General features: G+C 32.6%; 1 protein-coding gene across 8 annotated transcripts; it reads right to left on the reverse strand.

Annotated features, from left to right (window-relative positions):
• Positions 1–64: 64 nt before the first annotated feature.
• Positions 65–16,727, reverse strand: LOC121969347. 8 transcript variants are annotated; one of them, XM_042519459.1, is made up of 20 exons: positions 16,242–16,727; positions 13,561–14,003; positions 7,682–7,881; positions 7,373–7,534; positions 6,667–6,791; positions 6,477–6,585; positions 5,922–6,080; positions 5,695–5,844; positions 5,352–5,549; positions 5,113–5,190; positions 3,249–3,431; positions 2,888–3,157; positions 2,672–2,809; positions 2,314–2,484; positions 2,011–2,124; positions 1,886–1,927; positions 1,394–1,792; positions 1,076–1,293; positions 844–917; positions 65–731 (listed from the first exon to the last, which is right to left on the reverse strand). In XM_042519459.1, exons 1-18 carry the CDS (start codon positions 16,591–16,593, stop codon positions 1,269–1,271), a joined length of 3,318 nt encoding a protein of 1,105 aa, XP_042375393.1. In that variant the 5' UTR covers positions 16,594–16,727; the 3' UTR covers positions 65–731; positions 844–917; positions 1,076–1,268. The 8 variants fall into 8 exon arrangements, with proteins under 8 accessions (XP_042375393.1, XP_042375349.1, XP_042375384.1 ...); XM_042519415.1 differs by having other exon boundaries at positions 65–524; positions 638–731; positions 6,477–6,791; XM_042519450.1 differs by having other exon boundaries at positions 1,394–1,779; positions 6,477–6,791.
• Positions 16,728–17,193: the final 466 nt, after the last annotated feature.

Raw genomic sequence — 17,193 nt, forward strand, 5'->3', positions numbered from 1 at the left:
ATTATCAAGATTGATGGTGTATATGGAGAGTGAATGAAATAGCAGGAATATAAATAAGATAGAATTTGAATAAAATGTATTGATTAATTTAATAAAATTGTAAGAGAGAGGAGGATTAACTCCATTAACACTGAAGTAATCCTGGGTCGTTCGGTTTGCTTGGTTTTATCAACACATGAATAACAAGACACTTTGATACCCTGCTCAAAAAATTTACCTAGTTACTTGACTCATGCTGTTTGCTTGATAGAAAGCCGAGCATTCTCATCTCAAACCTCCGCTTGTTAGGTTGATGAGCCCTCATGATCACCTTGACCCATTTGATTGGTTCATCCAAACATCTTACTCCATCGTCAAATCGAGCCAACTATATAAACCCACAGCTCCAACACCAGCCCATTGAGTTTGCCCATGCATCAAGATCATCCGACCAGCCTTGCTCGTTCGATCCCACTCCAACTCAACCCTTCTTTTCTATCTGACTTGTTCCCAATCAACCTATAAGTTCAGGGAATCAATCCGTCCTATTCGATCAATTTTAAGAAAGAATTCCATTAAAAAAAAATCCAAATTTGTGTATACAACTAAATATAAAAAAATAAGAAAAAAAAAATGGTAAAATAAGTATTCCTCCAACCAAACAGTACGAGCACATTTACACTCCATTTGAAAACTTCAAATCCGTGTGCTCCATAAATTGGCTCCCTCGTATATATGAAAATCATTCAGACCTTTAGAATATACAGAGGCTCGATGTAAATTCGCAAGTGAATAAAATGAACAAATGAAATAAACAAAATAATACCACAATTTCTTAGTGATGAAATATTATATTGGTCAAACCTCAATCAATCAAAATCCAGTATGGAAACAAATTGACTGGAATGCCCCGAGGAATGGTTTCCGTACAATCTTGCCTGCAGTGCCAACGGAAAAATAAGCTGGGTAGCTAGAAAAATCCATATGAAAAAATGAAACTGAAACTAAGGTTCAACGGAAAAATAATATTCATACATACTTAATTACCAGAAAAAAAAAAGATTTTCTACAAGAGGAAACAATCTGCCCTTTTTACCATATAAATCAGGAAAAAGATCGCAACTTGCTAAACTGATTTAGGCAGCCTCCGAAGCACATTGCAGCCAGGACTCAACATTAGTTTGTCTCGAAAAGTGCCAGAATCAATGGCACAAAGATCTTACTTCCATGCTGTTGCTGCTACTGAACCCGAGATCTTGAAGTAGTGCCAATCAACACAGTTGATGATTTCAGTTAACTTCCTCCCAGATTGTACTGTTTTAGAAAGAAACAAATTGATGATTGCCGGCTAGCTAGGTATTTGCATTCAATAGATGCTTCTAATACTTGGTGTTACTGATCTAAGGCAGATTACATTTTTCTTGACTTGTCACGATGGTGTCTTTTCACTCGCTCATAAAATGTGGAAAGATAGCAATCATCATCTTGGACATTGGTATCCGGTAGAGCTCCTTGCTTAGATGAATCAGCATTAGTCCTTGTTTCCTCTTCAGTAAGTATACGTGACTGTTTTCCTTTGGCACTCCCATGAAGCATGGCTGGAGATACATCGCCAACGCCATCAATACTAACATCCGTAGACTGTATAATAGTTGAATTTGCAGTTTGTGCGCTCTTTGTCTTAATTGTACAACCCAGTTTTCCTTTTTCCATATTACAAAATGTTGAAAGAAACAAATAGTCATTGCTGTCATTATATATGGTAGGTCTGTTAGCTTCTTCAGATTGTGTGTTTGTTTCCTGGCAAAGTTCACTGGAGAAAATATTTGATGCACCATGCAAAAATAAAATAGAGCAGCAAATCAATCAGCCATCTTAAGAAAATGAAAATTGGAATAGTACTTACTGAGAGTTCTGCATTTGACCGTCTTCAGCAGGCCCTTTTAAACTAACAAAAATAAACACAGTGAAAATTAATATTTGTATTGAAATAATAGAAATGTAGTTAGGTATTTGTATGAAATATACTACCTTGAGCCCATACTCATTGCTCTCTCAGTGTCACGGACAACAGAAGTATCAACCCCAGACGCCAGTAAATTGTTGTCATCACTTACACGAGCTAGAGCACCTTGTGGCTTACTTCTAGTTGGTTTACCATTTCTTTTTCAAGTCAGTGAATAATTTCAATAGAAAACAAAAGCATAGATCTTTTAAAGCCTTACAGAAGTTAACCAATATTGATATTTATTTCTTTTATGGATAATTAACTAGTTATTCATGATAAAATCGAACAACTAGTAAAACAAATAATAAAGATTAAGTCATTCTAACCTTTTCCTTTTCTTGGTTGGCCAACTGACACACTCTGGGATAGAAGTATTAGAATTAGCACCAAAAGAATGCAAATCAGGAGGAACAAGTTCGGAAGTATTGGGCACGCCAAGTTCTACAACATTTTCCTCACAAGATTTTTGTACTTGAGATATGTGGAGTAGATTCGTACTGTACAATACAAAGAGTTAAATATCAAAAAAATGCACAAAACCTACTTCAGAGAAATGGTCTATCAGTTCAGAGATCTCAATTTCCTCAATCTTTAAATTGGCTCCGATACCAACAGCACAATTAAATTATCTCTGCATGATCTATAAAATGACAAGTTGAAAAGTAGGAAAAAGGTCAGCAGAACCTTGCTTTCGAGCTCCTTGTAATATTCCCATTGGAAGTGATTTTCCTTCTAATATCAACCGAAGAATTGGCTATGCAATCTGTCAAACTCTCTATAGAAGGTGATCTGGAGTTGATCCTCGATGTATATAGATTTTCACTGTAAAAGTAGAAAGTTTAGCAGAATGCCACAAGGATCTTAAGGGATTGTAAGCTGCAATAATTAAGTTAAGACAACCTTGCTTTCTTTCTTTTCCTTTTAGTGTCCACACTAGAAGTAGCATTCAAACATAAAACAAGAGGCAAATCATTAGCCGCTTCATCGGCTAAAGAATTAAATCTTTTATCTGCTGCTGAATTTGCTAGAGCAGGTACTTTGGAGTTGATAATTGAGGTACTTTGATTTTCATCAGGAGCAGCATCAACTGAAGGATTAGATGTGCCATCTGGTGTTGAATTTGCTAGAGCAGATACTTTGGAGTTGATATTTGAGGTCCTTGGATTTTCACTGAAATATAAAATGTTCAGAAGTTATTCAAAGTTCAAGGAAGAAAATCATTGTTCTAGTACAGCATTGTTGAGTATGCCAATCACATTACCTCAAACTTTTATCCATTGTCTTCTCAAGGCACATACCTTGCCCAGCAGTCAAGCTTACAACAATTACAGTTTCTGCATTCTCTGGCAGTATATTGGCTGTTGTATTTCTCATACAATCTTCAGTTGCATTATCTTTACAGTGCCTTATGGATTTAGATCTGGACTTTCTTGGTATATTATCCCTAGGGCATTTAGCAAACAAAAAAATTACTGAAGAGCAAGGCCACATTACAGTAATTAACATCAGTGTTTTTAAAACCAGACTGGTTAGTTTAACTGGTTCAACAGGAAACCACTTGTCACTCAAGTCCCGTTTATAGGCAAACACAGGCAATGATAAATTCCAGGTTCAAATGTTAAAAATCGCCTTTTAAATTGGGAGCTGGTAAAGATAAACAGCAATTTGAATCATTGATCTGATGAATAGAGGGTTCCATGGGCTAATAAGTGATCACAGAGTCAATTCTTTTATGGTTCCTTTTTTGAGTTAAATATTATTTAGCTTTTGAGATTTTAAGATTTGCATGAAAATAAATAATAATAATCTTGGCATAAATATATTTTACCTATTTAAGTTTATATTAAAAAATTTGATATAGTATATTATTTATAGATTATTTTAATATGATTTTTAAATAAAATTTGATAATTTCAAATATCAAAATATATATCTTTATGTTGCTTTTTCAAGCTTCTTTTTATATTAATATTTTTAATTAATGTGCAGTGATTTCTTATAAATTTCTTTTAAATTGATAGATATATTTTACTACTATATAAGTTTATTTGTTTATCTTATTATTTTTATGTGATATTTAGTAATTATAGAAATATTTATTAACAGATTGACCAACTAGTTCAATGGATTGAGATCCAATGTCAAGCCGATCGAAACAAGCGAAACATTTCATTCAGCCCATCGACCGACACTGACACGAATCCGGCATCAGTCCCCCGAAGGCGTTGCGACGCCCGCGACCGCGCCAGAGGGCCTTCATAACGCTCGCGGCGGTGCAGGACAGGCCAAATTGTGATGTAGTGATGGCCTCCACAGGCACGGGTCACCACACCCATGATTTTTTTATTTTTTTATTTAGTTTATTTTTTATTTTTTAAATATCTATTTTTTATAAATAAACCATAAACCATTATTAATAATAATTATAAAATATTAAAAATTATTTCAAAATTTTTAAATAATTTAAAACTTTAATAAATATTTTATAAAATAATTTAAAATTTTAATAAATATTTATAAAATAATTTAAAATTTTAAAATAATTTTAAAATTAAACATTAATTTAAAATAATCTAAAAATTTTAAAAATAATAATTCTTAAACATTTCTAATAAATTTTTTAAAATTAAAAATTTACAAATACATTAAAAAATAATTTAACATTGTCAAATAATTTATAATTATTTTTATAATTTAAAATTTAATTTTGAATTTTAAGAGTTACTTATTTTTTAAAATATTTTTTATAAAGATTTAATAGGCATTATCGTATGAGAAAAAATTAAAATATAAATTCAACATCTCAAAATATAAAACATCTTTAATAATCAAAGATTAATATATATTTATATTTAAAAAATATCGAAACTATATCGGCATAGCACGATACCAAAACCGTACCATTCCGGTCCGAACTGAAACCTTGGCACGGGTCGAGATTTTAAACTTTGAATCCATTGATCCCCTAGCATTAGCAAATTGATCTTCTGCCCAGTTTTCAAAACATTAACTTACAATACCTGATTCTTGGATTGCTTGGCCAGTTAACCACTAGGATTCTAGCACAATTAGGTTCTAAATATAGTTCAAGGACCAAGTCAACTGGAACTAGGTCATCACCATACCTGTTTATGAAATTAACCTTTTCTGAGTTTCCTTTGACTTTTCTGGTCCTAGTTGTCAACTTCTTAGGTTGATCGTCCCTGTCAAATTTGCCACAAAAAAATATATATATATATATTAAAATAGAACTTCATAACCTTATGGTATGCATACAATACCATAAGAGTTGTTTAAATACATGATTAAAGAGCAGAAGCGTGAGCCAATTCAAAGATAACTGAGGTACACTTTGTGGAAGTACCTTAGCTTTCTCTTCCTTACTTTTGGACCGGCAATTTTCTGAACCATAGTAGAACCAAGAACAGACGTAAAGTCCTTAGTACCAATTGCTGGTCGCTCTCTTTCTCGGCTTACAAAATTAGAAATAAGCGCACTCTTCTTTATCTGCGTTGCAGATTGAAGCATGAGCAATTCTTCAGGGCAAAGAATCTTCCATCTCCTGCAGTGAGAGTTTGAAGTATTATATGTAAATAAAGGATTAAAATTAGGTAATCCAGACTACAAGAAGTCCCAAGTCAGAACATAAAAACTACATAAACAGCAGAGTTTCTGAAGGGCAACTATAACATGTATGATGATCATACCTTCTGCATTGGTTGTCAGTGCGTGGAGGAATGCAAGTAGCAATTTTGGACCAACAATTTCCATGAATTGCAACAGCATCTAAGAGCTTGATATCCTCTTCTGCAGTCCAAGGTTGTAAATTCAAGGATGGATCCAAACAGTTAAGCCACCTGCCACAAGAGTAGAGCAACACCAAATGAGATACACTATATAAGACATGAGCAAGAAAAGATCACCACAGTAATACCTTTCTCGACATTGTATCTGGGTCCGACCTGGTATAAACTGAGCTATCTTAACCCAATTTTTTGCCCCAAATAGCTTCACTGCTACTTTTAGCAGTTTATCCTCATCGACTGACCACCTGCCTACTTTCTTCCTTGCAGGGTTAACGGTTCTGGACCACCTGTAATAATTATATCATGGATATTACCAGATGAATACAAACATGACTACAACAATAATCAGGAATAAACACTGTTTGGAATTTAATCAATAAATATATAATCATCTCTAACAAAGTTGCATTGCCAAGAAGTTACTGGCATTTAGATGTTCTATCTCTAGCTCGTCAACCATCTCTCCTACTTTCTTTATTCCTTAGTAAACTAGACCTAAATGAGGGACTAAGTGAAAGGGAAGATTAGCATGTGGAATTGCAAAAAAGGCATGACAACCAAATTATAGTGCAGGATAAATAATATTGAAAGCAAATTTGTAAGATGGTAAGATCAGTTGCAAGGTAAATTTAAGAAACAAATTCAAAGAAAATTAAGAAGTCCATGTTAAAGGTTAAGCTTACCGATTAGAACATTGATTACCCAAACGTCCTTCTAAGCAAGAAGCTACGATCTGCCAGTTATTTTCGCCATAGTTCTCTACAGCTGCACGAAGCTGTGCATCTTCTTCCTCTGTCCAGTCCTTGTTAAGAATATGAGGATTAAGACTCCGTTGGTAACGTACTAAGCATTGGAATGGTGTTCGATGTGTACCCAATGTGATTGAAATTTCTATCCAATTGTAAATGCCCCTTTCTTGTAAAATAAATAGAAGCTTCTTATCCTCCTCTGCTGTCCAAGGTTCATGATTGATCATAGAATCCTCACAGTTCAACCACCTGAAGAAAGGAAAATTTGGATGAGAAAGATTAAATTCACAGTTAAAAATGGCAAGGCAAGATGTGCCATGCCTTGAGCAAAAGTCTTCATAAGCAAGTTATCTAGTGTTCATTGGAATTATATCAATTCACATCAAATTTCAACAACAACTGATAAAACCAACGCCATAGCAAGACTGTGATTGTGACAACCTTTTTCACCTTGTCTAGACAGATACAAAAATCAAGTTGAAATATAAATTGGGCATTCTGCTAAAAGTGATTTAACTAAAAGTAATAATAGTGAACTTTTGCAATAGTTTAAAAAATTAATATCATGCAAAGTAGTCCAAAACAAAACAGCACAACTTAGCAAATAAGTCTACTTAACAAGTGATACGCTTAATGCCATGAATAAAATCTCTTATGAATAGCTCTTTTTTTATCTGCCTAAAGTAGTTCAGAAATGTTACAGGTAAATAATGTTTCAGAAAATAACAAAATGGTAATATCAACTTACAAAGTGATGTTTGATGTGATGATACTAGAATATTTGGAGACGTGAAAAGAAACAAAATATCTCACTTTAGGAAATAATTTACCTTGCTTCACATTCTGCACCTGAACGCCCCAAGATATACATGGAAGCTAAACGATCCCAATTTACCATTGGTATAAATGACCTACACATTTCAGGTGTGAATTCGAGATGACTTAGTGTCACTGCAGACATTAGATTTGAATCTGATGTGCACTCTTTGTCACTGCAAGTGAGATACAAATAAATGAATCTCAAGCTACAAAAGTTTTTTTTTTAACTAATTCAGGAATCCATTGACCAGTCATATAATTGAAAGAGTCCATAAGAACATAAAATAAAAAAAGTAATACAACATAGAGCAAAAACATACCTTTCCATATTCATTGAGTTCAAAAGCAGCATCTCTTGATACTGTTGCTTTATTCCTTTTGCAAGATTGTCTTTCTCAATCTTTGACCATGGTCGTTTATTAAGTGAAACGGGGAATCTTTCAAGTACCATTCTATATGTAGAAACATGAGAGTTCTCATCTGGGCCAAAACATAAAGCAGGAACTTTCTTCAACATTGCCTGATAGAAGCCAAGCAATTGTAAGCTAACAAAAATTTAGTTCAAATGAAATCTATGGATACAATAGCCAGAGACAGCAAAGCCAAGAGCGTCTAAGTTCTAACATTATTCAACATTATCCGTGAAGATTGCACAAAAGAATTTCATGTGCAAAACTAATACGATTAGAAACTAGTATATGAGAGTAAAAAAAAAGGGTAGCCCGGTGCACGAAGCTCCCGCCATGCGGGTCCCGGAGAAGGATCTATTGTACACAGTCTTACCCTGCTTTTTACAAGAAACTGTTTCCAGGATTCGAACCCTTGACCTTTTGGTCACATGACAACAACTTTACCATTGCACCAAGGCTCCCTTTCAAACTAGTATATGAGAGTACCGACACAAAAATCAAAATCATTGAAGTTGTTTTATTTAGTTTTTGGTAAAAGAAACCAAGGAAAAGTCAAGATTATGAGATAAGCCACTAAACTAGTTTCATGTGTTTTCAGCTAAGAGAATAAGATTAATCCAAACAAGGTTTGCATAATTATGAGATAATTAATATCACAGAAAAATACCTTTGAAGATTTGTCAGGCATGGTCTTCTTTGCAGATATTAATACGACACGAGGATCCTTTTTTTGGCATGTAGTCATCGTCACCTTCCTTTTGCATGTAGTCTGAAAGTCCATAAGACATTTAACTCGTTTTTTCAGTTCCTTATTTTTTTCAATATTTGCTTCAATTTCTATCAGCTTCCTCCTAATAAACTTTTGATACAATCTGTTCCTCTTGAGAGCAACAACAAAATTTTGAACAGATTGGGGGAACATTGAGGGCCCAAAACTCCTAACATTCGAATTGCATGCTTCATAATTTACAGGTTTCAATTGAGTATCATTGTGCCCATGTTCTTTAAAGAACTCCATAGACCTATTTGGAGTTTCTGGTCCAGAAATAACATCAGTGGAAATACTTTCAACTTCTTCGAGACATTTCTCAGGCTTTCCTTCTAAAGAATCTGAAACAAATTATTTAACAAATAAATCTTCTCAATACCACAGTATGAAACATTTAAAAACCTCCAACAATGTCATAACAAAGACCAAAAAGACTTTAAACAAAGAAGATTATCAGAAAAATTAACAAAAAGCACAGAAGAAGCTTTTGTATTTATCAAACTAAAAAAACTACCATAAGTAAGGTGGGAAGAAATTATTAAGCAAACAATCTAACAAAGATATTGTGTCACCATAATACTGTAATGGCTACTAATCACTATAAGTCACTATGTAGAATTTAAAATCCAATAGGGTTCCACATGCATCATGCCAAGACCAATGATATTAGATTAGAATATTTCAGTTTATTGATCATTTGGGTAGCAATAAAGGGATCAAAGTATGGGACGATCAAACCTATAGATAATATAAACAAATGCACTTTTAATATATCACTACACATCAATACCCCCACTCTATGCGTGAATTGTACAACTTTATAACATTAAAATGTATGCATCATCTATACTACAATAAAATGGCACATGATTTTGGTCAGCTTGATTAATTACACATTCAACTTGATTAACAACACATGTCTTTGGTCATTTTGATTTATCCAGTAAACTTGAATGTTGGGATTTGCATCTTGAAGAACTCCACCACGAACAAGGACAAACAAAATTAAATAGAAACAATGATAATTTCCTTAGTTGTCGTGGTTGTCAAAATCAACATCAACATTGGGATTGGACGATCAAAGAATCTAAGTGTCAACTATATTGGATCGATAGGATCAATGAGATTGAAATTGTTAGGCAAGTAAAGAATGAAAATTAAATAATTTAATATTGTAGATGGCAAACAATACCCAATTGTAATGAGGATATATATTATGTCTCATAAAATAACATTATTAATAGCACTATATAAACAATAAATAGTAGGATTAACTATTAAGTGATTAGATTAGACATAATATCAGTATTTCATATTATTGTTAATAATATCAGAATATTATTATATGGAAAAACAAGATCCTAGAAATATTAAATAATGTTATATTATTAAATCAACTATATATCTTTAAAAATTTTACTGGTCAATAATAAATCCTATTATATTAAGATAGAATCAAGTATTAAGAAATATATCAATGCATAGTATTGAAATTAACAATATAAAAATAAATATTATTAGGCATTCATACACTAGTTACAATAATATCCCATATTATTGAGTCTAATTGAGAAATAATGATCAAGAAAGAGATGATATTCTCTCTCAATAAGCTTACCCTGTCGATATCCAGAAAATCTTAAAGGATGAGGGTTTTAAGGTAGAATGCACAAGGGCAACTTGCAGTAGTTGCATCTCTTGTAACAATAAGCTTATTCTATTAATCTCCTATAAATCATAGGGGATGAGGGATTTAAGGTAGAATTCAAAAGAGAAACTAGGATTAGCTCTTTCTCTAATATCCCACAGCCATTATTCAAGTGAAGATTGGGAAAGAGTTGACTAGATTTTTTGACAATTTCAACAAATGGTCTTTTCATTGAGCTTTGAACCAAATAAATCTATTTTTAAGTGAAGTCTAACTCTTTTTTAGAAAATTAATTCAGATCTTTGTTTTTTTTTTTTTAAAAAACTTCTCTACTGATTGATGTGAGATCAGATGATCCATTTCTCAGGAAAAATTGGATCAAACTTTCCTTATACCTATCCAACTCAAGATAGGCTGTACTGATATCAGCTCATTTTGACAACCATGATATATTTATATTAACTTTTACTATGAACAAATTGTATTTTTTAATAAAAAAATACATACCATGTAAGAGAGGATAAATAAGTAATAATACAAGTTCTCACGTATCCATCTCTATCTCTCTAAACTCCATAACAAAGTTTCTCTCTTTATCTTCTGTACCATCGTCCATGTTGTCCAATGCCTAGGGTTGCAAGTATTTCATTGTGGATTCCTACAGAAAAATGAATGTTCATTTTTTCCCGACAGACAGAAAGAATAGAACTAACAAGGGGGATTGATTTTAAATTCATTCTCTTTTAGATGAATTAGAATTCTATTCATCAAGCAGTGATTCGAACTTTGTTCTCCTTGATAAACCAGATGGATTATATTTGAAGTTAAATCCAAACAAAACTTATATTAATTGTCTGTTGAAAAAACTCAAAATAAAGAACCATAGGCATATTGTGTTTATCTAAATAAGCATGGTTTTTTGGATTTTTACCGCTCTTATACTGTGCAAACCTCCTCTGGATAGCACGAAGGGTTTCCAAATCATCATCATTATCATCGTCACCACCACCTAAGCCATCTGGCAGAAGAATGTTCAAAGGCTTGATGAAGGGCGGTAGATGCGTAGAGGGGAGCGGAGAAGAGAAGCGCTCCTTTAGGCGACAGAGGAGGCCTATGTCATCACTCCCGCTGCTCTCAGGGTCGGAGTAGGCATCAGAGTCAGAGCCGACGTCGGCGGCGTCGGCGGCGTTGGCACCGTTACGCAAGCAAGCCCTCCGCAGGGCCTCCATATCCGCCTCAAAGCCCTCGTCGCGATCGCTATCAGAAGAGGAGGACTCCATCAGTAGTAGCACGAAGGCGCCGGCGAACGATAAAGATGAGGAGGAGGATTAGGGTTAGGGTTGCGGAGGAGGAGAGCTCCGATGAGCAGCCGACGAATATGTGCGGTGGCGCCCGAATATTCAGCGGTGCAAAATATTTAAGAAAATAAGAAAAAAAAAAAGAGTCTCGTTTTGCCCTTTATTATGTACTTTTTAAAAATGCTCCTGAACTTTGAATAATTTTACTTTACTCTTTTAAACAAAAATCTTCTGCTAAAATTTTATATAAAATCAAAATTGAATTGAAAAGAAAAAAATAATAATTCGAGCCGAGAATTTGTCTTCAAAAAATAATTCAGTTTTGATTTTTCTATTCAAAAAATAATTCAGTTTTGATTTTTCTAATTAAAATATCCGTCAAGCTCCACTTAAGCTCCAACTTTAATACTTTATTATCTTAAAATTATTTCATATAAGATAGTACCAAATTCTGCTTTGCAATTTAAAATGATTTTATATTTTTTATTATTTCTGTTTGTTTTTCATTTTTTTTCTTCTAATTAGCTATTAAAACAAAGGAAATTTTATATATAATATTAAGGTTTTCTTTTTTATTTTCTTTCTTTTTTTTTTCGTTTTTCTCTTCTAATTAGCATATTAAAAAAATAAAGGTGAATTATTTTAAGTCAAAGTAGCTCCGGATAGATCACACAAAAATATTTGGATAGAAAATTTTAAATGAGATATTTATTAATATTTAAAAAGAAAGCGGTTTTTAATAATATAAATAAAAAATGGTACTGTTTTAATTGTTTGTTAAAATAATCATATGCCAGTTTTGTCGTAGTAATCGAGCAATTAAAATTGCTAAATCCAATAATTCTATTAGCGTAAAGTGATAATGTAGTGATTTTGATTTTAATCATTTGCCCCCAAACTCCACTGAACTAAAATGAATAGTGCATTACCCGTGGAAATGATACCGTCTCATGACGTTTTCTCTATTTTGTAAGTATTTAAGGGTGGAATTTTAATTTTTATAAAATAAATAATTTTTTTAATAAATAGTTGATTTAAAAATATGAATTATCCATTGTCAGAGCTTTTTGATTTATTTTGAAGGTTGATAAAAAAAAATAAAACCGTTTGGACCATTTTTAAAAAAATTTAAAAAAAAGAGATGCTGTCAGTGATGGCACATCCACTAAATTAGTTGTGCATGTTTGAAATAATTGAAAACGAATAATTTGAGAATTATTAATTATTTAATAATTAAGATCTATGAATTATTTAACATTTTAGCTCATGCGTAAGTTTATGTATAGATATAATACTGGTAATTAAGAAGATTGCAAGTTGCATGGGCGATAGATAAATTAGGTACGTGTATTAATTATTACCAACAATCAATTGTTGTTCATTCATACGTGTATGGAATATCATCTAATAATAATAAAAATATTAATCCCATCGAAATTATTAATTAGATGCTAATCAATTTTACAAAGAATCATTTTGACAATCAATAATTAGATGAAGTCTTGAGAACTTGAGATTGAGAGAGAGAAAGAAAAGAGTTGGGAGAAAGAGAGAAAAAATGAGCAGAGAGATAATAGAATTGGAGATGATTCTAGTATTCCAGGAGCGTCTAAGTTCTAACATTATTCAACATTATCCATGAAGATTGCACAAAAGAATTTCATGTGCAAAACTAATACGACCAGAAACTAGTATATAAGAGTAAAAAAAAAGACAGCCCGGTGCACGAAGCTCCCGCTATGCAGGGTCCCGGGGAAGGATCCATTGTACGCAGTCTTACCCTACTTTTTACAAGAAACTGTTTCCAGGATTCGAACCCTTGACCTTTTGGTCACATGACAACAACTTTATCATTGCGCCAAGGCTCCCTTTCAAACTAGTATATGAGAGTACCGACACAAAAATCAAAATCATTGAAGTTGTTTTATTTAGTTTTTGGTAAAAGAAACCAAGGAAAAGTCAAGATTATGAGATAAGCCACTAAACTAGTTTCATGTGTTTTCAGCTAAGAGAATAAGATTAATCCAAACAAGGTTTGCATAATTATGAGATAATTAATATCACAGAAAAATACCTTTGAAGATTTGTCAGGCATGGGCTTCTTTGCAGATATTAATACGACACGAGGATCCTTTTTTTGGCATGTAGTCATCGTCACCTTCCTTTTGCATGCAGTCTGAAAGTCCATAAGACATTTAACTCGTTTTTTCAGTTCCTTATTTTTTTCAATATTTGCTTCAATTTCTATCAGCTTCCTCCTAATAAACTTTTGATACAATCTGTTCCTCTTGAGAGCAACAACAAAATTTTGAACAGATTGGGGGAACATTGAGGGCCCAAAACTCCTAACATTCGAATTGCATGCTTCATAATTTACAGGTTTCAATTGAGTATCATTGTGCCCATGTTCTTTAAAGAACTCCATAGACCTATTTGGAGTTTCTGGTCCAGAAATAACATCAGTGGAAATACTTTCAACTTCTTCGAGACATTTCTCAGGCTTTCCTTCTAAAGAATCTGAAACAAATTATTTAACAAATAAATCTTCTCAATACCACAGTATGAAACATTTAAAAACCTCCAACAATGTCATAACAAAGACCAAAAAGACTTTAAACAAAGAAGATTATCAGAAAAATTAACAAAAAGCACAGAAGAAGCTTTTGTATTTATCAAACTAAAAAAACTACCATAAGTAAGGTGGGAAGAAATTATTAAGCAAACAATCTAACAAAGATATTGTGTCACCATAATACTGTAATGGCTACTAATCACTATAAGTCACTATGTAGAATTTAAAATCCAATAGGGTTCCACATGCATCATGCCAAGACCAATGAAATTAGATTAGAATATTTCAGTTTATTGATCATTTGGGTAGCAATAAAGGGATCAAAGTATGGGACGATCAAACCTATAGATAATATAAACAAATGCACTTTTAATATATCACTACACATCAATACCCCCACTCTATGCGTGAATTGTACAACTTTATAACATTAAAATGTATGCATCATCTATACTACAATAAAATGGCACATGATTTTGGTCAGCTTGATTAATTACACATTCAACTTGATTAACAACACATGTCTTTGGTCATTTTGATTTATCCAGTAAACTTGAATGTTGGGATTTGCATCTTGAAGAACTCCACCATGAACAAGGACAAACAAAATTAAATAGAAACAATGATAATTTTCTTAGTTGTCGTGGTTGTCAAAATCAACATCAACATTGGGATTGGACGATCAAAGAATCTAAGTGTCAACTATATTGGATCGATAGGATCAATGAGATTGAAATTGTTAGGCAAGTAAAGAATGAAAATTAAATAATTTAATATTGTAGATGGCAAACAATACCCAATTGTAATGAGGATATATATTATGTCTCATAAAATAACATTATTAATAGCACTATATAAACAATAAATAGTAGGATTAACTATTAAGTGATTAGATTAGACATAATATCAGTATTTCATATTATTGTTAATAATATCAGAATATTATTATATGGAAAAACAAGATCCTAGAAATATTAAATAATGTTATATTATTAAATCAACTATATATCTTTAAAAATTTTACTGGTCAATAATAAATCCTATTATATTAAGATAGAATCAAGTATTAAGAAATATATCAATGCATAGTATTGAAATTAACAATATAAAAATAAATATTATTAGGTATTCATACACTAGTTACAATAATATTCCATATTATTGAGTCTAATTGAGAAATAATGATCAAGAAAGAGATGATATTCTCTCTCAATAAGCTTACCCTGTCGATATCCAGAAAATCTTAAAGGATGAGGGTTTTAAGGTAGAATGCACAAGGGCAACTTGCAGTAGTTGCATCTCTTGTAACAATAAGCTTATTCTATTAATCTCCTATAAATCATAGGGGATGAGGGATTTAAGGTAGAATTCAAAAGAGAAACTAGGATTAGCTCTTTCTCTAATATCCCACAGCCATTATTCAAGTGAAGATTGGGAAAGAGTTGACTAGATTTTTTGACAATTTCAACAAATGGTCTTTTCATTGAGCTTTGAACCAAATAAATCTATTTTTAAGTGAAGTCTAACTCTTTTTTAGAAAATTAATTCAGATCTTTGTTTTTTTTTTTTTAAAAAACTTCTCTACTGATTGATGTGAGATCAGATGATCCATTTCTCAGGAAAAATTGGATCAAACTTTCCTTATACCTATCCAACTCAAGATAGGCTGTACTGATATCAGCTCATTTTGACAACCATGATATATTTATATTAACTTTTACTATGAACAAATTGTATTTTTTAATAAAAAAATACATACCATGTAAGAGAGGATAAATAAGCAATAATACAAGTTCTCATGTATCCATCTCTATCTCTCTAAACTCCATAACAAAGTTTCTCTCTTTATCTTCTGTACCATCGTCCATGTTGTCCTATGCCTAGGGTTGTAAGTATTTCATTGTGGATTCCCACAGAAAAATGAATGTTCATTTTTTCCCAACAGACAGAAAGAATAGAACTAACAAGGGGGATTGATTTTAAATTCATTCTCTTTTAGATGAATTAGAATTCTATTCGTCAAACAGTGATTCGAACTTTGTTCTCCTTGATAAACCAGATGCATTATACTTGAAGTTAAATCCAAACAAAACTTCTATTAATTGTCTGTTGAAAAAACTCAAAATAAAGAACCATAGGCATATTGTGTTTATCTAAATAAGCATGGTTTTTTGGATTTTTACCGCTCTTATACTGTGCAAACCTCCTCTGGATAGCACGAAGGGTTTCCAAATCATCATCATTATCATCGTCACCACCACCTAAGCCATCTGGCAGAAGAATGTTCAAAGGCTTGACGAAGGGCGGTAGATGCGTAGAGGGGAGCGGAGAAGAGAAGCGCTCCTTTAGGCGACAGAGGAGGCCTATGTCATCACTCCCGCTGCTCTCAGGGTCGGAGTAGGCATCAGAGTCAGAGTCTACGTCGGCGGCGTCGGCGGCGTTGGCACCGTTACGCAAGCAAGCCCTCCGCAGGGCCTCCATATCCGCCTCAAAGCCCTCGTCGCGATCGCTATCAGAAGAGGAGGAGGACTCCATCAGTAGTAGCACGAAGGCGCCGGCGAACGATAAAGATGAGGAGGAGGATTAGGGTTAGGGTTAGGGTTGCGGAGGAGGAGAGCTCCGATGAGCAGCCGACGAATATGTGCGGTGGCGCCCGAATATTCAGCGGTGCAAAATATTTAAGAAAATAAGAAAAAAAAAGTCTCGTTTTGCCCTTTATTATGTACTTTTTAAAAATGCTCCTGAACTTTGAATAATTTTAATTTACTCTTTTAAACAAAAATCTTCTGTTAAAATTTTATATAAAATCAAAATTGAATTGAAAAGAAAAAAAAGAATAATTCGAGTCGAGAATTTGTCTTTCAAAAAATAATTCAGTTTTGATTTTTCTATTCAAAAAATAATTCAGTTTAGAATTTTCTAATTAAAATATCCGTCAAGCTCCACTTTAGCTCCAACTTTAATACTTTATTATCTTAAAATTATTTCATATAAGATAGTACCAAATTCTGCTTTGCAATTTAAAATGATTTTATATTTTTTATTATTTCTGTTTGTTTTTCATTTTTTTTCTTCTAATTAGCTATTAAAACAAAGGAAATTTTATATATAATATTAAGGTTTTCTTTTTTATTT

The sequence above is a fragment of the Zingiber officinale genome, chromosome 1B, assembly GCF_018446385.1.
Source record: "Zingiber officinale cultivar Zhangliang chromosome 1B, Zo_v1.1, whole genome shotgun sequence".
NCBI classification, from domain to species: Eukaryota; Viridiplantae; Streptophyta; class Magnoliopsida; order Zingiberales; family Zingiberaceae; genus Zingiber; species Zingiber officinale.